This window comes from Microcaecilia unicolor, chromosome 4 (assembly GCF_901765095.1).
Source record: "Microcaecilia unicolor chromosome 4, aMicUni1.1, whole genome shotgun sequence".
NCBI classification, from domain to species: domain Eukaryota; kingdom Metazoa; phylum Chordata; class Amphibia; order Gymnophiona; family Siphonopidae; genus Microcaecilia; species Microcaecilia unicolor.
In genome coordinates this window covers 341581627-341604310 of record NC_044034.1, presented here as the reverse complement: position 1 = coordinate 341604310, position 22684 = coordinate 341581627, and the positions used below count along the sequence as shown (strand labels likewise).

The following is a 22684-nucleotide window of genomic DNA, read 5'->3' as shown; positions in this document are numbered from 1 at the left end:
CGAAATCACCCATTATTTTTGTGTTGCCCAGTTTGTTAGCGTCCCTAATTTCCTTTAACATTTCTATATCCGTCTGTTCATCTTTGCCAGGCGGACGGTAGTACATTCCTATCACTATCTTTTTCCCCTTTACACATGGAATTTCAATCCATAAGGATTCCAAGATGTGTTTTGTTTCCTGCAGAATTTTCAATCTATTTGATTCAAGGCCTTCCTTAACATACAATGCTACCCCTCCACCAATTCAATCCACCCTATCAGTATGATATAATTTGTACCCCGGTATGGCAGTGTCCCACTGGTTATCCTCCTTCCACCAGGTCTCAGAGATGCCTATTATATCTAATTTTCCATTTAGTGTAATATATTCTAACTCTTCCATCTTATTTCTTAGGCTTCTGGCCTATTTTTTTTTTGTTTTTGTTCTTGACTCAAATTTGCACCACTTTATCAGTTATGCACATTTGTGAGCACAAGTTTTGAAGTCTGTGAAAAAAAAGAGCAAAAATATTTTAGGAGCTTTTTGGCGAATGATGACGTGGAGGGGCATAATCGAACGAAAACGTCTATCTCCATGGGCGTTTATCTCCGAGAACGGGTCCGTGAAGGGGCGGACCGAACCGTATTTTCAAAAAAAAATAGACGTCCATGTTTTATTCGACAATTTGTGAGCTGGGCGTTTTTGTTTTTCAGTGATAATGGAAAATGAAAGCGCCCAGCTCAAAAACGAATAAATCCAAGGCATTTGTTCGTGGGAGGGGCCAGGATTCGTAGTGCACTGGTCCCCCTCACATGCCAGGACACCAACCGGGCACCCTAGGGGGCACTTTTACAAAAACAAAAAAATAGGTAAAAGAGCTCCCAGGTGCATAGCACCCTTTCCTTGGGTGTTGAGCCCCCCAAATCCCCCTCAAAACCCACTGCCCACAAGTCTACACCATTACTATAGCCCTAAGGGGTGAAGGGGGGGCACCTACATGTGGGTACAGTGGGTTTGGGGGGGTTGGACGACTAAGCATTAAGCAGCACAATTGTAACAGGTGGGGGGGATGGGCCTGGGTCCACCTGCCTGAAGTCCACTGCACCCCCTAACAACTGCTCCAGGGACCTGCATACTGCTGCCAGGGAGGTGGGTATGACATTTGAGGGTGAAAATAAAAAGTTGTGAAACATCATTTTTTGTGGTGGGAGGGGGTTAGTGACCACTGGGGGAGTCAGGGGAGGTGATCCCCGATTCCCTCTGGTGGTAATCTGGTCATTTAAGGCACTTTTTGGGGCCTTATTCGTGAAAAAACAGGGTCCAGGAAAAGTGCTCTAAATTCTAGCTACAAACGCATACTTTTTTTCCATTATCGGCGAAAGGCGCCCATCTCTGTTCGGGTGATAACCATGCCCCAGTCCCGCCTTCACCACGCCTCCGACACCCCTCCGTCAACTTTGTAAGCTTCCGCGATGGAGTGCAGTTGAAAACGTCCAAGTTCGGCTTTCGATTATACCGCGTTATTCGTTTTTGTGAGATAAACGTCCATCTCCCGATTTAGGTCGGAACTTGGGCGTTTTTCTCGTTCGATTATAAGCAGGATAATGGCCTAGTGAGTGCTGAAAGTATATTGGTGATAAGTTAACTGTAGCACTGAGGGTCTTTTGAGGTGTTTTACTCCTATTTTATTTTTAAATGCACAAAAAAACCTATGACAGAAACAAAAAAAAGGCAAAGATCTGCCACAGAAATGGCAAATCAAAAGAAAAAAAGCAGATTACAAGTTACCCGACTTGGCCACGTTTCGCCCTCAGGCTGCGTCAGGGGTAAAAAAACTACAAAATGTATTTTTATTTAGTAGTTTTTTTACCCCTGACGCAGCCTGAGGGCGAAACGTGGCCACGTCGGGTAACTTGTAATAAACCACTTCTTCTGTTACCCTCCTGTTCTATTTTTTTTTGTCTTTTTTGATCTGCTTTTTTTCTTTTGATTTGCAAAAAACCTATGAGCAATGTATATAGGGTTCCACAGTGTTTTCTGGTTGAAGCAATCCTTCAAAATCTTCCACAGTTCTTTACTATTTTCTTTTACAGAGATGGCAGTCTGCTGTTCCATCAAGTTTTCCATGAGCTTTGCGTCTTTCCTTTAATTGTACTTGTTTCTCTGTGAGCTTATTTTGTCCGTTGTTCTCAGACATCACATCTTCCATTGTGTTCTAAATCAACTGTTAATAAATGCTGTTTACTTCTGCTGTATCCTTGGTTAAATGCCATTGAGGTTTGTCTGCTCAGGTAATGGATGTACTGGCAGCTGTTGATTTGCTATTCCACTTCTTGAAGTTTTACAGCAGTAAAGACGTTGGTTCATTGTTCACTGATTTCTGAGTTCAGAAATGTTGTTTTTCCAGATTCATCTGTTCACTTTTTGAAAACCTTTGTTGCTTTAAATCAAACCTTGACACCATTTCCTAATTGAACGATACAGTTTTCTTCGATTTATTCATTTCTTCCGCTTTGCTGGTTGTTCCAGTTGCTTCACAGCTGGCCACCCTGTTTGCCTAGCAAACATAGATGAGCCCTGTAGCCCATTTGTTGAATAATGCCCAGAGCCATCGCATCAGATGTTGCCCCAGGAGGCAGCCAATCCAGTATGAACTCTTTTTTTTTTTTTTTTTTTTTTTGCTGCCTCATATTCACCATTGAAAATGAGTTGTGTTTGGATCAGGGGTGTACAGAGAGAGTGGGAAGTGGACCAATGACTCCAGGAGAACGGGAGATAGGATTTCAAAGAACCACTTTAATCAATGTATAACTTGAGGCACGGGCATTGTATAATGTAGATTACACATGCGGTATTACAATCTGAAGTGTGACGTAAATGGAAGGTCTGAAGAGTTTTGAGATGTAGGAAGACAGACGTGTCCATGGAGTGTTTGCATACACTGCATTTGCCACAAGGACGGTGACCATGATGGATTTGGGATTCTCTTCTTTCTGGCAGATAAGATGGTATTAGGTATTCTTTAAGGTTTTTATTCCTTGAGTAGGCCACAACCAAGTTCTTATCTTTAAAGCAGTCCAGATTATCTAAAATGTGCCAATTGCGTCTTATTGATTTCTGTATATCTTTTGCTAGATGAGAGAAACGTAAGGTACATGCTATGTCCGGTTTCTCTTTGTGTGTGGCGGATTGCAGTAGAACAGACCTGTCTTTAGAGAATGCTTTCGTGTATCCGTCCTTGATACATTTCTCCGGATAGCCCCTATCGTAAAATCTCTTGCTTAAATGTTCTGCCTGCATGTTGAAATCTTCAAAACTTGAGCAAATCCTGCGTAATCTCAAAAATTGACAGAGGGGTAAGTTTCGCTTCAATGATGGATTATGATAGCTGGTGCTGTTATATTTACGTGGCAGGCAGTGTTCATCCACTTAGGTGGATTACTCTCTCCTGGATCAGGGGTGTAGCCAGACAACAGATTTTGGGTGGGCCTAGGCAAGAAGTGGGTGGGCACCAAGTGTTCTCCACACCACCACCACCAAAAACATATCTAAGCTGGCAGGAAAATGCTTCTTTCCACTTTGGCAGTCTGCAGAAGGCATGCGCTGAAAACTGAGCATTCGCAGGTTCCGGTATTGTTGAGAGTAGCATTTTTGTTACCATTAGGCGGAAGTCTTCAGTTGACGGAGCTTTGGATCCCCACCAACTACCACTAAATGTGTGCTACTGTTGGGTGGGCCTGAGCCCTAAGTGGTTGGACCCTGGCCCACCCAGGCCCACCTGTGGCTACGCCACTGGTTTGGATCACTCTGGCTGGTCTCTCAAACAAGAACTGTCTGGTTTCGAAAACGCTCCTAGTAGCTACAGTACCGCCAGCATAGTTCTTGGTCTCATTGAGGTACACAAGCCCCCACAACGCATCAAGGTGGCGGTCTGCAAGTGGGTTGTTATCACCACCATCATCATCATCATTATTATTATTATTATTATTATACATAGCACAAAACACAAACAGAGATTGATCTGGTATCACCAGAGAATTTGTGCTTCACCCAACAGCTTAGGAATTATCCAAGTATCATCAAAAATATAGGTTGAACCCAGCAAAAGTTTTTTTCTTTTAATAATTAGTATTTTTATTGTTAATTGACTCTAGTTTCTAATACAAAAACATCAGTAAATAACAATGAAGAAGGGAAAGGCAATCATTACATCATGACAATATTCAAAATGAATAATCCACCAATCCAAGCCCATCTACCTAACCCACATCAAGGAAAATAGTAAGAAAAACCTATGAGGATTTACCTCATTTATTTATTAACTGCCTTTATGAATAGATTCACCCAAGGCGGTGTACAGCAGGTACAGTTTAACATAAAACTTACAATTTTGTTAACAGCATAACAATAGTAAAATAGCCAAGAATAAACATAAATACAATAAAGGGGTCTTTTACAAAGGCACACTAGCGTTTTTAGTGTGATAATTATGGTAGAGACGCTTATAGTAATATATGGGTGTCTCTAACATTTAGCACACGTTTATTTTTAGCGCACGCTAAAAATGCTGGCACACCTTTGTAAAAGGGGCCCTAAATGAGGTAAACTTAAAAACAGTAAATCAAATCCTAATAATAGAACTACTGTGAAACAATATAAAAAATACACACATTTAACAGCACTGGAATTCAAATACCAGAGATATAATATTACATTTGTACCCTGCGCTTTCCCACTCATGGCAGGCTCAATGCGGCTTACATGGGGCAATGGAGGGTTAAGTGACTTGCCCAGAGTCACAAGGAGCTGCCTGTGCCTGAAGTGGGAATCGAACTCAGTTCCCCAGGACCAAAGTCCACCACCCTAACCACTAGGCCACATAATAATTCGCACCTCCAACGTTCTGAAGCTGACTCAGTGGCAGTGAAGCCATGTAGTGTTCATAATCGCCCTGCCCTTGAGGGAACTCTGAGCCCCCGCGCCTCCCTCCCCCTCTCTCTCTCTGCCCTCTAAGCATGACCTGTCCTCCAGCAGCCCCTCGCCTTCCTAAGTGCTGGCTGTATTTTAAAAATTCTTACCCTTGGGGTGCGGCGTCCACAGTGAAAGCGAGCGGCGCTTCAAACTGCCTTTGCATGTGTCTCAGCTCTGCCTCTGGTCCTGCCCTCATTTCCTGTTTCCGGAAGGGCGGGACCAGAGACAGAGCTGAGACACATGCAAAGGCAGTTTGAAGCGCCGCTCACTTTCACTGTGGACGCCGCACCCCAAGGGTAAGAATTTTTAAAATACAGCCAGCACTTAGGAAGGCGAGGGGCTGCCGGAGGACAGGTCGTGCTTGGAGGGCAGAGGGAGGGGGGTCATCCTGGAACTCGAAGGGGAGGGAGGGAGGTGCAGGGGTGTGGAACTCGAACGAGAATATGAGGCATGGTACTCGGAGGGGAGGGAGTGGATCTTTGAACTCGAAGGGGAGGTGAAGGAAGCTATTAGAGCTAAAAGAAATCCTTCAGAAAATGGAAGAAGGAACCGACTGAAAATAATAAGAAACAGCATAAGGAATGTCAAGTCAAATGCAACGCGCTGATAAGGAAGGCTAAGAGAGACTTCAAAAAAAAAAGATTGCATTGGAGGCAAAAACACATAGTAAAAATCTTTATAGGTATATTAAAAGCAGGAAGCCGGCAAAAGAATTGGTTGGACAGCTAGATGACCGAGGGGTAAAAGGGGCGATCAGGGAAGACAAAGCCGTAGCGGAGAGATTAAATGAATTCTTTGCTTCGGTTTTCACCGAGGAAGATTTGGGTGGGATACCGGTGCCAGAAATGGTATTTGAAGCTGACGAGTCGGAGAAACTTAATGAAATCTCAGAGTACTGATAGAACTGAAAAATGAGCTTGTGGAGCTATTGTTAGTAATATGTAATTTATGCTTAAAAATCGAGCGTGGTACCGGAAGATTGGAGGGTGGCCAATGTAACGCCGATTTTTTAAAAAGGTTCCAGAGGAGATCCAGGAAATTATGGACTACTTGAGTAGCAGTAGCACAAGCTATCTCAGGAAAACTCTGCAAACTGCTAGGGTTTAGGCTGCAACTTAATTAAGGGCTCCATTATCGTGAAGGCTAATCCCTAGCTGTATGTATCAGTGAAATGCTAAGGGTCAGATGCTCCCTTTTTTTGACCAGGGTCTTCTGAGGTAAAGCGCCACACTTCTCCCATGCTAGATTCAGTGCCAAATTTTGTTTTGTTTAAATCACATCAAAATTGTGTGGTGGGGTTTTTTTGTTTGTTTGTTTGGGGGGGGGGGGGGGGGGAGTTGTATATTGGGAGCAATTTTCTGCTCTGATAGTTTTTATGCATTTTCATGTTTGTGCTCTCTGTCAGTACAGTGATTTTTTTACTTCAGCTTTTTCCATACTAAAACCCTGTATCAGCAGTAGGAACAGGGCAGCAAAATCAGGCGTAAACCACTGTGCTAAAGATAAGTGTTCATTGTATGGTCCCCTTTGTGTCAAATGGAACTTTCATACATTCAGATTCTTCCACAAATAGTCGATAGATGTGTTGATTAGAGACGGGGAAGAATGAATTGTCTGGTTTAGGTTTCCACTAAATAGGATTAACATAGCTGACAACAATAAAGAATTTCTGTGGGAGAATTTCAGAAAACTAAAGTGAGACAATGCAGTGGAAATTGTCCTGTCAATGACATTTAGAAACCTTTACTAAGCTACTCTAGTAAATAAGCTTAGCAAGCTCTTATACGGGTCTTTCGCACACACTAAGCTCATTTGTAGTGCGGCCGTAAAAAAGCCTGTATTCTGTTTGTTTCATTTATGGCCGTGTGGTAATGTTACCATTAACGTGCGTGCGGCCATTGAAAAAACTTAACATAAGAGACTTTATGGCTTCCTATATAGGAGGCACTGAGGACTACTGCATTAACTCTATGGTAACCAGTTGGTGTGTAGTAATGTCGACATGCTAACAGGTTACTGCTTCTACACCCACTATCCGCCCATACCCTGTCCAAGCCATGCCCTCCCCCCCCCCCAAAAAAAAAAAATATATCGCACACTTAGGGGTCCTTTTACTAAGCTGCAGTAGGCCTACCATGGGCTAAAAGAGTACTGCTGTGGAATGCACTGAAGCGTCCTGCGGTAGTGTTCTGCTTAGCACGCATGAATAAACATGTGGATAAAGGTGAGCCCGTTGATGTAGTGTATCTAGATTTTCTGAAAGCTTTTGACAAAGTTCCTCATGAGAAACTCCTCAGAAAACAGAGGGTAGGGTTAAATGGATATTTCTCTCAATGGAGAAGGGTGGAGTGCCGCAAGGTACAGTACTGGGACCGGTGCTATTTAGAATATTTATAAATGATATGGAAATCAGGATAACGAGTGAGGTGATTAAATTTGCAGGTGACACAAAACTATTCAAGGTTGTTAACTGCAGGAAGACCTTAGGAAATTGGAAGATCGGGCATCCAAATGTCAGATGAAATATATTGTGAACAAATGCAAAGTGATACACATTGGAAGAATAATCCAAATCATAGTTACCTGATGCTAGGGTCCACCTTGGGGGGTCAGCACCCAAGAAGACAATCTAGGTGTCATTGTAGATAATACACTGAAATTTTCTGCTCAGTGTGCGGCGGCAGCCAAAAAAGTAAACAGGATGCTAGGAATTATTAGTAAAGGGATAATAAATAAGACCAAAAATACTATAATGCTTCTGTAGCACTCCATAGTGCAATCTCACCTTGAGTTGTGGTCGCTGTATCTCAAAAAAGATATACTGGAATTAGAAAAGGTTCAAAGAAGAACGACCAAAATGATTTATTTATTTATTTTATTGCATTTGTATCCCACATTTTCCCACCTATTTGCAGGCTCAATGTAGCTTACAGTATTCCGCTCTGGTTATCGCCACAGCGGAGTAAAGATACAATTAATAATTACATAAGAACATGAATAACATAATGGGATAAAGCATTAGGTATAACGAGATCAAAAATGATAATGGGGATGGAACTCTTCTCAGATGAGGAAAGGCTAAAGAGGTTAGAGCTTTTCAGCTTGGAAAAGAGACGGCTGAGGGGAGATATGATTGAGGTCTACAAAATCCTGAGTGGTGTAGAATGAGTAGAAATTAGTCAATTTTTTTTTACTCGTTCCAAAAGTACAAAGAGTAGGGGACACTCATAGAAGTTACATGGAAATACTTTTAAAACAAATAGGAGGAAATATTTTTTCACTCAATGAATAGTTAAGCTCTGTAACTCTTTGCTGGAGGATATAGTAACAGCAATTAACATATATCTGGGTTTAAAAAAGGTTTGGACAAGTTCCTGGAGGAAAAGTCTATAGTCTGCTATTGAGACAGACCTGGGGAAGCTACTGCTTGCCCTGGGATTGGTAGCATGGAACGTTGCCACTATTTGGTTTTCTGCCAGGTACTTTTGACCTGGATTGACCACTGTTGGAAACAGGATACTGGGCTAGACTGGCCTTTGGTCTGACCCAGTATGTTCTTATGTACTAGAAAATATTTTTTTTATTTTCCAGAGTGGGAGGTGTGTCTGGGGACGTACAGTAGGCCTGTCTTCAATAATCAGGAAGGATGGGCACATAACTGAGTGCGATCCGATTAGCGCAGGTGCCCATATCACCACCTAAATAGTAAGCGGTAAGGGCCACACACTAATGTTGAAATTAGCACGTGGCTATTTGGGAAAATAAAAAGCTGACCATGGCCACTTTTTAGCCATGCTAGAAAGTGGCTGGAGCATGCGGCAAACCCACGCACTATTCACGGTGTCGGCCACTTTCTAGCACAAACAGCAAAACTAACACAGGACACTTAGCACATCTTGCATTAGACAATTTTTGCTGTAATATGTACACATTAGTCTGTTGTGATAGTCTGAACAGAAAAATTCATTTCTACTTTGAAACAGATATAGAAGGATTTAATAAAGACATAGGCTTCCTTGCTCGTTGCTAGATATAAATTTTGCAGTTTCTTTTTTAATCAGTTTTCTCACTCCCCCTCCCCCCACCCACACACCTTTTTACTTTTTAATTCTTTCTAACTTTAAAAACAAACACCCTCAAACATCTACGCTGTATCCAGAAAAAAGTGAGCCCCCAAAACATTTTGCAGTAAACAACCTCAAACCTGCACTAAATTAATTAAAATTTTACGTGGACAAAGTGGTAACTATTTGCATCACCAACACCAATTACATAGGATTCCCTGGTCCCATTTAAGAGATTAATTTTTACAAACTGCTTTCACAAATTTGTTTCCTATATGACTTTTAATTACTTACTTGCTGATGTCATTGCGTGTTGATAAAATGTTGTCAAAAGAAGAGCGAATTTTAATTAAAATACTCAAAAGGATACGTGCTAAAAGATCAGATTTAAACATTTGGACTGATAATAACTGTACTGGAAACGCTACTTTTCGGTAGTGTTATTTAAAATTTGACATCTCAGTAACGTTAAGGTGGATTTCTGCAAAACCACACAGCGTTGTTTGACATAGATGTCATTTTGTGCACGTAAAAATTAATTAATTTGGTGCAGGTTTGTGGTTGTTGTTGCAAAATGTTTAGGGGTATATTGTAACACAACCTGTAACTCATATATTTAGGCAATTACATACGTTCTTCATTTTATTTATTTATTTTAATGCATTTTTAGATCACCTATCATTACTAGAACATCAAAACAGTTTATATCTTACTTAACAGAAGCAAAAACAGGCACACAGAGAGGAAAATGATAGAAACTATTAAAACAAAGGACATATAAGGGTACAGAGATAATTGCAGTCTCTCTCGCTAGAACCTCACCTCTTGCCAAACAGCAAACAGGACAACCAGGTTTTTACGGTCAGCCTTAAATCTAAGGTAGGATGATTTAGCCCTTAGCTCAGAAGAAAGTGATTTCCACAATAAATACCCCAGGTAAGAAAAGGCAGAATGTCTCATAGCCTCAAGCCCCACTCTAGAGGCCATGGGAATAGCTAAGAGATTTCGTTGACAGGATCTGAAAGAGCATGATGGAGTTTAGTGGGTAAATCATGAAGTCAAATGGAAGACTGCTCAGAGGAACACAGTGACACAGAGTGAAAATTTTATATTTGACTGTAGCAGTGATGGGAAGTCATTGCTGCTTCGTCAAAAGTGGGTTCACATTCTGACTTTTTTTTTTAAACAGCAGCTTAATATTCTGCAATGGCTGCAGTTATCTGTTTGAAAGAGTCACACCTATGTAGCAATAGTTGCAGTAGTCAAATCTGTTGGTGGCAATCATTCTCGGGGACTAATCGTAAATGAAACTGGGAAGAAATGTGGGGTTTCATAGTGAGTTGACTATCCAGAATGAAGGCAAGAGTAGTGATATCCCTTTTTGTGGTAAACAATTTTCTGTCGTCTGTTGGCATGAGTGGTAAACAGTTTTCTAGCTTCTGTTGGCATGAATGGAGCCATTGACCTCTTGCAAGAAAACAGAATGGCTTCTGTTTTAGGGTGGAGCTTCAGTTTGTGGCCGAGAGGATGCAACAGTGTCAAGACATTGAGATTTTATTAGATAGGTGGTCTACATGGGTCATAAGAACACACCAAATAAATATTATCCACATCAATATAAATGCCGATTATAGCCCTGTATCAGTGTTGCCAGGGATGCTAGAAAGACATTGAAGAGTGTAAGGGCAAGAATTGACTTCTAGAGAACACTGCAGTTCAGGGTTTATAGAAATAAACTCTTATTTCCAAGCACAACACAAAAGGTACATTGTATGAGACAGGAAATACACCATTGCAAGACAGTATCATTAATACCAACGTTATAAGCCAGTTTGGAAAGAGTACATGGTCAATGACATCAAAAGTACCAGTCATATCCAACAGGATAAGAAATACATCTCTGCCATCAATATGGAAACTTAGATGTCATTAACTGTTTCCATTCAGGGCCATTGAGAGGAGAAGCGGGATTCCCTAGGGCCTGCCCGGCGCCAGCATGGCTGATTGGTCTTCTGCTCCTGTGTGCCACAGTTCCGTGTTATCACGTTAACTCTACTCTGCCGGTCACAGGTCTTTCTTCCTGCCTCGTACTGCCTCCTGTGTGAAGTACTTCCTGTTTCCTCAAATATGGGAGGGAACACGGCAGGATGAAGGATCTGTTTGGCAGAGCAGAGTTAATGTGGTCCCGGCACAAAGGAGCAGGAGACAATATTAAACAAGTAAGTAGGCCTGGAATAGTGGGGATGTTTGCCCCAGGCCCAGCTTTGTCTCTTGGCAGCCCTGCTTCCATTAACACAGTTTTGATGCTATCACTCTGTTTCTTGAAAGGAGACTGTTTAGTGTGAGAGACAGTGTTCTTCCTATATAATAATTCTCATCTCAAACGTTCTGTGCTTGGGACCGTGGCTCCCTGGAGGTGGTGGTCTGCTAGGCAGACTCGCACTGACGTCACTGACGTGAAGACAGCTGATTCCAAGGCAAGGGGAGGAGTAGGGAAACACGCGCATCTTCCCCCTTCCTCGGAATCATCTGTCACCCCCCCCCCCCCCCGCGCTACGGCCCCCTTGACCCCCCGGCCCACCGAAAACCGCCCCCCGCTGCCGTTGTGGACTACCTGTGATGGGGGACCCAGCCCCCCGACAGCCGAAGTGCTGTTGTGCCCTTCGCGTTCATCTTCTCTGCAAGTTTTTCTGTGTGCGTCTGACGTCAGACGCACACAGGGGAACTTCCAGAGAAGATGAACAGCGCGAAGGGCACAACAGCACTTCGGCTGTCGGGGGTTTGGGTCCCCCGTCAGCACAGGTAGTCCAGAACAGCGGTGGCGGGGGGCGGTTTTCGCCAGCGCGGGGGGGAGAAATTGCCTGCCTAGGGCCAGTTTCGTTGCCTTCAGAAACGGGCCTTTTTTACTAGTTATCAATAAATGAACAAGTTGGTTTGCTACAATTTTCTTCATATGGTAGGTTGCATTGAACTGATTAAAGGGAGAAAAGCTCTTGAAGTTATTCATTTAGAGGTAGATTTTCAATAAGTCACTCAGTCTTCTCATGCATCTGAGATAGTCACCCTCCAGATGGGCTAAGGAAGAAGAGGTGGGACATTGGTTGCTGGTTCAGGAAGGATGGGAGTAATTCTTTGAAGCAATAGGTTGCAAGGATGGGTGAATTGATTCATGAGAGGTTCTTTGAAATATTTGGGATGCCAGGGTTAGAGGGGATCAATATCAGTAGCTGTGGGTGGTTGTTTCTTTGAAATATTGGGTTGCCATGGTTGGTAGGAGAATCAGCAGCTCTGACCAGGTTCTTTGTTGCATCATTTTGTCAGGGTTGAGAATGATGGGTACAGGGATCCAGACATAGCTGGTTAATATTTAAGCCTGCTGTCCTTGCACACAGGGAATACAAGGTTTACTTAGCCAGCTATTATTGAAAATTAGCATTAACCAGCTAAGTTACTCCCACAATCCACCACCTACCTCCTACAATATAGTTGCCAACTCACCCAAGGTCAGCCGAATAGACAGATCCCATCTTGGTTTTGCACCATTATATGCTTGCATTTGCAGTTCCAGGAATTCACTGGGATAGTCAGAACTACAACTCCATGCATGCAATGGGGGGGGGGGGGGTGAAAAAATAAGAATTGAATCAGCCTGTTCTGTTGAGCTGCTATGAACTGGCAGTCCTACACCCTACCCTGAAGTGACTATCATACTGTCTTCTGATTGGCCTCTGCATCATAGCAGCACTTCTGGTGGGAAATATTTAAATAAGAAGACTAGAGAGCCTGTGTATATGAAAAAAACAACTGGACAGAGGGGATGGACCAACTGTTTTGTTTTTTTGTTAATATATTGAAAAACTTGTAACAACATCACAATACAGCTGTTGTAAATCTAATCAGAAGAAATCCACAAATTCAGTCTACAGCCAGACCATGAACAACATTACTTTTTGTTTTATTATTCCTCCTCCCCCCCCGCCCCCCAACAAAGCTACCATCTTGAAAACAGTGGCGTAGCCATGGGTGGGCCCGGGTGGGCACAGGCCCACCCACTTTGGACTCGGACCCACCCAGCAGAAGTACAGCAGTGATGTGGTTGGCGGGGATCCCAGCTGAAGATTCCTGGCATCTCTTTCTCTAGGAGATTGTGGGGGATCACTTAACTCCACTCCCTTGACCCTTCCCCTTTTTACCTTTAAATCCTTTAGTTCTTCACCGGCAGCAACACATTCCCTGTGCTCACACCAGCCCCGAGCCTTTCCTTTGATGCAACTTCCTGTTTGTGGGACCAGGATGTCGCATTAGAGGGAAGGCTCAGAGCCGTTGCAAGCGAAGAGGAATGAGTTGCTGTTCGCTGCTGGTGAAGACCTGAAGAATTTAAATGTACCAGGAGGGCAGGGGAGTAGAGTTAAGTGACCCCCCCCCCCCCCCCCCCAGATTGTCGTACTCTCTATCTGCTTGCCCTAATTGAAACTTGGCTTTACCCTGAAGACTCTGCTTTAGTCGCGGCCCTATGCCATGAAGGTTATCTTTTCTCCCATACTCCTCACCCAGTTGGCCGCGGAGGTGGTGTCGGGCTACTACTTTCACCCTCTTCTTCCACCTCAGTCTCACTGTTTTTCTCCACTCCATCCGTCTATTTGCTCCTCTACCTCTCTAAGTAGCAGTCAGTCATTTATCGACCCCCTGATAAGTCCTTTTCTTCCTGACGACTCCTGGCTTTCCTTCTTTCTTGAACCTTCATCTCCTTCCCTCATTCTTGGGGATTTTAACATTCATGCTAATGATCCCTTTGACTCTTATGCTTCTCAGTTTCTTGCTTTAACATCCACTTTCAATCTTCAACTGTGCTCCACTGCCACCACTCACCAGAATGGCCACTGTCTTGATCTTATCCTCTTCTCAAACTGCTCACTCTGCAGTTTCTGTGCCTCAACTCTTCCCCTCTCTGACCATCATCTGATAATTTTCACACTTAAACACCCTCCTTCCCAGTCCAGTCCAATCTTAACCAATACATTTAGGAATCTTCAGGCTATTGACCCTTCTACTCTGTCCTCCAGTGTTTCAAATCTCTTCTCTACCACTGTGTTATCTAAATCTGTCAATGAAGCTGTCTCTTCCTATAATACTATTCTCTCCTCTGCTCTGGATACTCTCGCTCCTCCCATTCCCCATTCTGTAAAACATACCAACTCCAGCCTTGGCTGACCTCTAGAATCCGCTACCTACGTTCCTGTGCCCGCTCTGCCAAACGCCTTTGGCTGAAATCCTGTGCCCATGCTAACTTCATACATTTCAAATTCTTGCTGACCTCTTTCCAGTCTGCTCTTTTACTTGCCAAACAGGACTATTACATCCATTTGACAAATTCTCTTGGCTCAAACCCTTGACGTCTCTTTGCCACACTGAACTCTCTCCTCAAAGTGCCTTCACCTCCAACCCCCCCCTTCACTTTCCCCCCCAGACTCTGGCTGAGTACTCTAATGATAAGGTTCACAAGATTAAACTTGAATTCTCAACCAGGTCACCTCCACCTCTCCTTCCCTTAGTCCATTCTCTCAACCCTTCAACCCCTGCCTCCTTTTCTTCCTGTTCTGAAATCACTGAAGAGGAAACTACACATCTTCTTTCCTCCTCGAAACTAACTACCTGTTCCTCTGATCCTATTTCCACCTATCTACTAACACTATCTCTCCTACTGTCATCCCTTTTTATCTGTCATATCCTCAGTCTTTCACTGTTCACTGCGACTGTTCCTGATGCCTTCAAACATGCCTTAGTCACACCACTCCTTTAAAAACCTTCATTGGACCCTACCTGTCCTTGCAACTATCGCCCCATTTCCCTCCTCCCTTTCCTATCCAAGATACTTGAACGTACTGTTCACCGCCTTGCCTTGACTTTCTTTCATCTCAAGCTATTCTTGATCTACTTCAATCTGGCTTTCGCTCCCTTCATTCAACTGAAACAGCGCTTGCTAAAGTCTCCAATAATCTATTCCTGGCCATATCCAAAGGTCTCTATTCTATCCTCATCCTTCTCGAACTATCTGCTGCTTTTGACACTGTTGATCACAGCCTACTCCTTGATACGCTGTCCTCACTTGGATTTCAGGGCTCTGTTCTTTCCTGGTTTTCTTCTTATCTCTCCCAGCATACCTTTAGTGTATACTCTAGTGGATCCTCCTGTACTTCTATCCCACTGTCAGTTGCTGTACCTCAGGGATCTGTCCTGGGACCTCTTCTTTTCTCCATCTATACTTCTTCCCTTGGTACTCTGATCTCATCCCATGGTTTTCAGTATCATCTTTACACTGATGACTCCCAGACCTACCTCTCCACACCAGAAATCTCAGCCGAAATCCAGGCCAAAGTATCAGCCTGGCAGTCTCAGATGGCGCTGAGACATCCAGGCAGCAATGTCAAACTAAACATGACCAAGACTGAGCTTCTTATCTTTCCCTCTAAACCAACCTCTCCTCCTCCCCCATTCTCTATTTCTGTGGATAACACTCTCATCCTTCCTGTCTCATCAGCTTGTAACCTTGGGGTCATCTTCGACTCCTCCCTCTCCTTCTCTGCACATATTCAGCAGACTGCTAAAACCTGTCGTTTCTTTCTCTATAATATCAGCAAAATTAGCCCTTTCCTTTCTGAGCACACTACCAGAACCCTCATCCACACTCTTATCACCTCTCGCTTAAACTATTGCAACTTGCTTTTCACAGGTCTCCCACTTAGCCATCTCTCTCCTTTTTGATCTGTTCAAAATTCTGCTGCACGACTAATATTCCGCCAGTGTCGTTATGCTTATATTAGCCCTCTCCTCAAGTCGCTTCACTGGCTTCCTATCCGTTTCCGCATACAGTTCAAACTCCTCTTATTAACTTATAAGTGCACTCACTCTGCAGCTCCTCAGTACCTCTCATCTCTCCCTACATTCCTCCCCGGGAACTCCATTCACTGGGTAAATCTCTCTTATCTGCACCCTTCTCCTCCACCACTAACTCCAGACTCCATTCCTTTTACCTTGCTGCACCATATGCCTGGAATAGACTTCCTGAGCCGGTACGTCAAGCTCCATCTCTGGCCGTCTTCAAATCTAAGCTAAAAGCCCACCTTTTTGATGCTGCTTTTAACTCCTAACCCTCGTTCACTTGTTCAGAACCCTTATTTTATCATCCTCTCTTTAATATTCCCTTATCTCTTGTTTGTCCTGTTTGTCTGTCCTAATTAGATTGTAAGCTCTGTCGAGCAGGGACTGTCTCTTCATGTTCAAGTGTACAGCTCTGCGTACGTCTTGTAGCGCTATAGAAATAAGTAGTAGTAGTATAACAATGAAATTTATAATTCAATTCCTTCATTACTGATTGAATAACAAACTTCTAGCACGAGGCAATAGGCCTCCCAAAATGGATACCAAATTTGTTTTAAAAAGCTTACAATGAGGGGGTAAACCTCCCAGTACTCTAATTTTCTCAAATTTTAATAACTGCATTTTCTCATTTTTCCATTGCCTGAGAGTAGGGGGTTCTTTCACACGCCATAGTCATTCCCACCAACTGCAGTCAAGACATTGGATCAGTGAATTTCCTACTTTACTGGAATTTGTACCCTCAGTAGTATACAAAGACAAGATACCAATTCTCCCCAATAAGTACATATCTGGGCACATGCCTACAACTTATGTTCAAAATAAGCCATTACTGTAAAGCATTTAGGGCATTGCCCATCCACTGAAATGCCTACATAGAAGGCTCGTTTAAGGGAAAAATACAACCGAAGTAAAACAAAAATTGTATTGTTCTTATAAAGCTATTCCGTACGTAATTTTTTAAATTAATTTAGAAGAATGATCACCAGCAGCTCTATCTTCCACCCCCTCCTCCCCCAAATCTCTATGCCACATTGTAAGTACTACTACTAATCATTTCTATAGGGCTACTAGATGTATGTATCACTGTACACATTATATACAGGTACTTTCTCTGTCCCTAGAGGGCTCACAATATAAGTCTTTGTACCTGGGGCAATGGAGGGTTAAGTGACTTGCCCAAGATCACAAGGAGCTGCAGTGGGAATCGAACCCAAGTTCCAGGATAAGTACATTGCCGGGATCAAAGCCCGCTACACTAACCATTAGGCCAGTCTTCCACATCAGCACCATTCCAGGGTAGGCCAATTGGTTTATAACTGCCATCAAACACTATGGCAGTTTTATTTAATTACCAAAGTTATACGCTGCCATTGCTTGAGGCTACAAATTCATTCTTTTACAGGGGATTTTCTGGAGCACAACCTGATGTATTTCTTCATTGGCTTTTGGCTGTCATTTTACCTTGCAGGAAAGGTGAGCATTTCTGTGGCGTGGAGACCTGTGAGGAAGATGTTAAGGCCCATCTCCAAGTACCACCTCTTGACAACCAGCCTCGTGGTCTTCTGGAGTGTTCAAGGCTTTGTTACAGGTCAGAAGAACAGTACCCTGATTTTCACCAAGGACAACAATATTCGCAACTGTAGTTGTGCCAGTGACATCCGTGACTGTGATTACAGTCTGGCCAACTTGATCTGCAGCTGTAAGACTGTCCTGCAACAGACAATTTCTAGAGCAACCCCTGGTCCCAGCTACAGCAGCGATCTGACTCTCTGGTTCTCGGACACTGCAGCACTGTCCCTGCTACTGAATTTCACATCTGTGCACAACCTCAAACTTTCCCTGTGTGGAACTGCCCCTCTTCCATCAGAGTACCTAGCTGTCCTGGGACTTCGTAGGTTGCGTATACACAGCAGTGCTGCCATAAATGCCCCAGACCAGAGCTTAATAATACACAATATGAGTAACAGGATTACGAAGGATGGGTCAGATATGGAGCCAAGCAAAAGCAAAAACTTGTTTTATATTTCATACCTGGATACAGCTCTTTTCAATGGATACTCTTCGTTGAAATCTTACAGTGTGGTAAATGTCTCCAGTATCTCAGACCACTTCCCAAACCTGCCATACTGTAACACAATCACAGATGCTCCTGACCAAACCTATATTGTAACACTCATTTACTGAGCCCGGTTATGGTGATCTTTCCTTATTTCTGCAGAGACCACAACTTCTTTCAAAAACTAATAACATTTTGCTTTCTTTAATGCTATATATATATATATATATATATATATATATATATATATATATATATATATATATATATATATATACAGTGTCCCAAGTGCTTTATGAAAGGGAAATGGGACTTGATATACCGCCTTTCTGAGGTTTTTGCAACTACATTCAAAGTGGTTTAAATATATATTCAGGTACTTATTTTGTACCAGGGGCAATGTAGGGTTAAGTGACTTGCCCAGAGTCACAAGGAACTGCAGTGGGAATTGAACCCAGTTCCCCAGGATCAAAGTCCACTGCACTAACCACTAGGCTAGAGGAATTGTTTATAGCATGCAAACAGGAACCCCTTCCTCCCCTACCACATATGGAGATTAACCCTGTGGCTATCAAGCCTTGTCTAGAGGATTCAGACCAATCTGTCCTGTTTATATTGAGTGTTGCCAGTGGTATAAGTTCTATCCAAGTGGCCTCTGCAGTACAGAAAAGCCTCAAGGTAGAATGGAACCCCCTTACAGCTGCTCCCCCTATAATTTGAACTTCTGCTACTGAGTGTTACCTAAATGACCTTTTTACACTTTGTATTTGCCTACCCTCTCCCCTTTATTTCCCAAAGCATCATGTATATTGATATTCCACTATATATAATATTAGTTGCTCCTGGGAGAACCCTTTGATTTTAGTACTAGGGTTCAGGTTTATTTAATTTGATTAACTGCTTAACAGTATCCATCAAAGCGGAGTACAAGGGAACATAAAAACCTAAAATAATAGAAAAGAATGCCAACTTTCAATAGAAAAGAACAAAAATAGAGGGGGAAAAAAAACCAGCCTCCTCTGTCACCATAACTCCAGGCTCTTCTACTAAAACGCATGAACTTTTGGGCTCAAGGCCCTATAATTTAGAATTTTAATGTGCAGCCAGCCCAGAACTAATGCTGTATCAAGAAGGGGCATCCCCACTATTTTCTATTGCGGGTTGTGCGTTGACATTCAGATTTAATGCCTGGGCCCTGCTTCTGGTTAATGCGAAAGCACTTAGCACCTCCTATTTAAGAGGCGGTAAGTTGTCCAGTGTTAATTCTGTGTTATCCAGTTTGTGAGCGGTAACTGAGTAGTAGCCTAGTGGTTAGTGCAGTGAACGTTGGTCCTGGGGAACAGGGTTCAATTCCCACTGCAGCTGCTAATGACTCTGGGCAAGCCACTTAACCCTCCATTGTCCCAGGTACAAATAAGTACCTATATATACTGTTTTGTAATGTAGTTGCAAAAACCACAGAAAGGTAGTCCATGTCCTTATTTGAGATTCTACATGGAATGTTGCTACTATTGAGATTCTGTTGCTACTATCTGAGATTCTACATGGAATGTTGCTATTCCACTAGCAACATTCCATGTAGAAGCCTGCCCTTGCAGATCAACAACGCGGCTGCGCAGGCTTCTGTTTCTGTGAGTCTGACTGCAGGACGTCAGACTCGCAGAAACAGAAGCCTGCGCAGCTGCATTGCTGATCTGCAAGGGTAGGCTTCTACATGGAATGTTGCTAGTGGAGTAGTAGCCTAGTGATTAGTGCAGTGGACTTTGATCCTTGGAAACAGGGTTCAATTCTCACTGCAGCTGCTTATGACTCTGGGCAAGTCACTTAACCCTCCATTGTCTCAGGTACAAATAAGTACCTGTATATACTGTTTTGAAATGTATTTGCAAAAACCACAGAAAGGTAGTATATCATCCCATTTCCTTATTTGAGATTCTAGATGGAATGTTGCTAGCGGAGGAGTAGTCTAGTGGTTAGTGTACCACTGCAGCTCCTTGTGACTCTGGGCAAGTCACTTAACCCTCCATTGTCCCAGGTACAAATAAGTACCTGTATATACTATGTAAACCGCTTTGAATGTAATTGCAGAAAACATACATTAACTCTACTCTGCTGGCCACAGGTCTTTTCGTCCTGCCTCCTGTGTGAAGTACTTCCTGTTTCCGCAAACATGGGCAGGGACACGGCAGGAAGAAGGATCTGTTTGGCAGAGCAGAGTTAATGCGGTCACGGCACACAGGAGCAGGAGACAAGTATTAAGCAAGTAAGCTGGGGGGGGGGGGGGGGGGGGTTGTTACGCCCAGCTTTGTCTCTGTGGCCCTGTTTCCACTAACACGGTTTTGATGCTATCACTCTTTCTTGAGATTGTTTAGTGTGAGAGACAGTGGTCTTTATCAATAAATGAACAAGTTGGTTGCAAAAACCACAGAAAGGCCCTTTCCCTTAATGGGGGTCACATGGTAGCCTGTTTGTTTGCGTTAAGGAGGGCATTCTATAAATGGCGCTGAGATTTCAGTGCCAGGAAAAAAATTGGTGTGGGTCACTATTCTATAAATGACACTCCAGATTGAGCATTGTTTATAGAATAGTGCTTTAGAGCCAATTTCCACGCCAAACGTTGGGTACAGGTATTTACTCTATCTGAAACCTGGTGTAAATGCTGACACACAACTCCTGAGCATTTTGGCATGGAAATGGAGCTATTCTGTAACTAACCCCATGTACAACTTTTTGGAACACCCCTACCCTGGCCGTGCCCCCTTTTGAATTTTATGCTAGGGGCTTTAGGTGCTCAGTTAATTGCAATTGACTTGAAAGCTAATTAATTTGCACATGAATTTTGGTGCTGAAATCTCGGCACCAGATATAGAATCTAGGGGTAAGTGCTTAACAACCTTTAGCAGAAGGGCTCATAAGTCTTTCTGCAATTTTTGACTGATAAATACTCCCTTCTCAGTTTACCAGTTCTAAGAAGTTAACAGTGTTGCTTTAAAACTTGATCAAGAGTTCCTTACCTGTTGACTAATAAATAAACAGAGTTCCCTTGCTGTGGGCCCTAAAGGACTGACTGGGTTAGGAAGTGGATGAGTGGAAGGCAATAGAGGGTAGTGGTAAATGGAGCTCATGCTTAGGAAAAGGTTGTTACCAGTGGTTCGGTTCTTGGGCTCGTTCTTTTTAACATTTTTATAAGTGATGTTACTGAAAGGTTGCCCAGTAAGGTTTGACTCTTTGTGGATAATACCAAAATCTACAATAGAGTAGACACTCCTGATGGTGTGGATAACATGAAGAGGGACTTAGCAAAGCTAGAGGAACAGTCTGGAATTTGGCAGCTTAAGTTTAATGCTGAACATTGCAGGGTCATGTGTTTGGGCTGTAAAACCCTGAGAGAATGGTACAGTTTAGGAGGTGAAGAACTTTTGAGCAGAAAAGGAGTGGGACTCGGGTGTGATCACAAGAACATAAGCATTGCCATACTGAGACACACCAAAGGTCCATCAAGCCCAATATCCTGTTTCCAATAGTGGCCAATCCAGGTAGAAAAGGTGACGGCAAAAACTTGAAGGATGCTTGGGTGCACAGGGAGAGGAATGGCCAGTAGGAAAAAGGAGGTGGTGATGTCCCTGTATAGGACTCTGGTGAGACCTCATTTAGAATGTTGTGTACAATTCTGGAGACAGCACCTTCAAAAAGATATAAACAGAATGGAGTCGGTCCAGAGGGTGGCTATGTCTTTGTCATAAAGTGTATGGAGACAGATTTCAAGATCTCAATATGTATACTTTGGAAGAAAGGCGGGAGAGGGGAGATATGATAACTTAAATACCTATGCAGCATAAAGGCACAGGAGGCATGTCTCTTTCAGTTGAAAGGAGCCGTGGAACAAGGAGGCATAGGATGAAGGTGAAAGGGGATAAACTAAGAAGTAACGTGAGGAAAATACTTCATGGAAAGGATGGTGAATTCATGGAATGGCCTCCAAGTGGAAGTGGTGGAGACGAAAACAGTATCTGAATTCAAGAGAGCTTTAGGACAAGTGCATAGGATCTCCAAGGAGTGATAGGGAGAATCGATGGCATGGATGGGCAGCCTGGATAGGCCATATGGTCTTTATTTGCCTACATTTTGCTCTGTTTCTATGTTGCCAACGCACCTAGGATGCAAACAAAGGCAGAGTAATCCAGGCACCCAGACAATATCTTGATCATGTTACAGGGGGAAATAAAAACACTAAGATCATCAGTAGATAATATGGGTGTGATTTAGAAATCAGCCTCATCAGCCAATCACATACCAGTTTTCATCTACCAACATCAAAGCCAATGTAAAGTAATACTAATAAAAATGTTTTTCAAACTTCTTCATTTTTTCTGCTATCAAAAATTGTGTACTGTGGAAGGAATGAATAGCTCTAGAATTCTGTGTTGATGAAAGCAATTGCCATTAAGGACAGCTAGGGAAGGGGGATTGTGCCACCCAATACTTGCTGCCCTCTGGGGTCTGATAAGTCATGTGATGCTACGTGATGTTATTTGTGATATCATGTCCAGTCTGGACCAATCTGCTGCCTCTCTCTCCTGTTACTTATCACAAATTTGTCACAATCTATATTATGAATACTTCCGTTATGGTCCCAGTCTCATTCCATATAGATATGCTGAATTAGGATTTGAACTAACATCCCAAAGGGGACCATAGCCCTAAGCCATCTAGTCCCCAGAAAATATGCCAATT

At 43.0% G+C, this 22684-nt stretch overlaps 1 protein-coding gene across 1 annotated transcript in view; it reads left to right on the top strand.

The window, feature by feature from the left end:
- Positions 1–18165, top strand: part of C4H21orf62 (chromosome 4 C21orf62 homolog) — a 54669-nt gene extending 36504 nt beyond the window's left edge. Inside the window, exon 3 of the mRNA XM_030202523.1 lies at positions 17363–18165. Within this exon, the coding sequence (XP_030058383.1) occupies positions 17363–18078 (716 nt within the window). The 3' untranslated portion in view covers positions 18079–18165. The remainder of the gene's footprint in view (positions 1–17362) is intronic.
- Positions 18166–22684: the final 4519 nt, after the last annotated feature.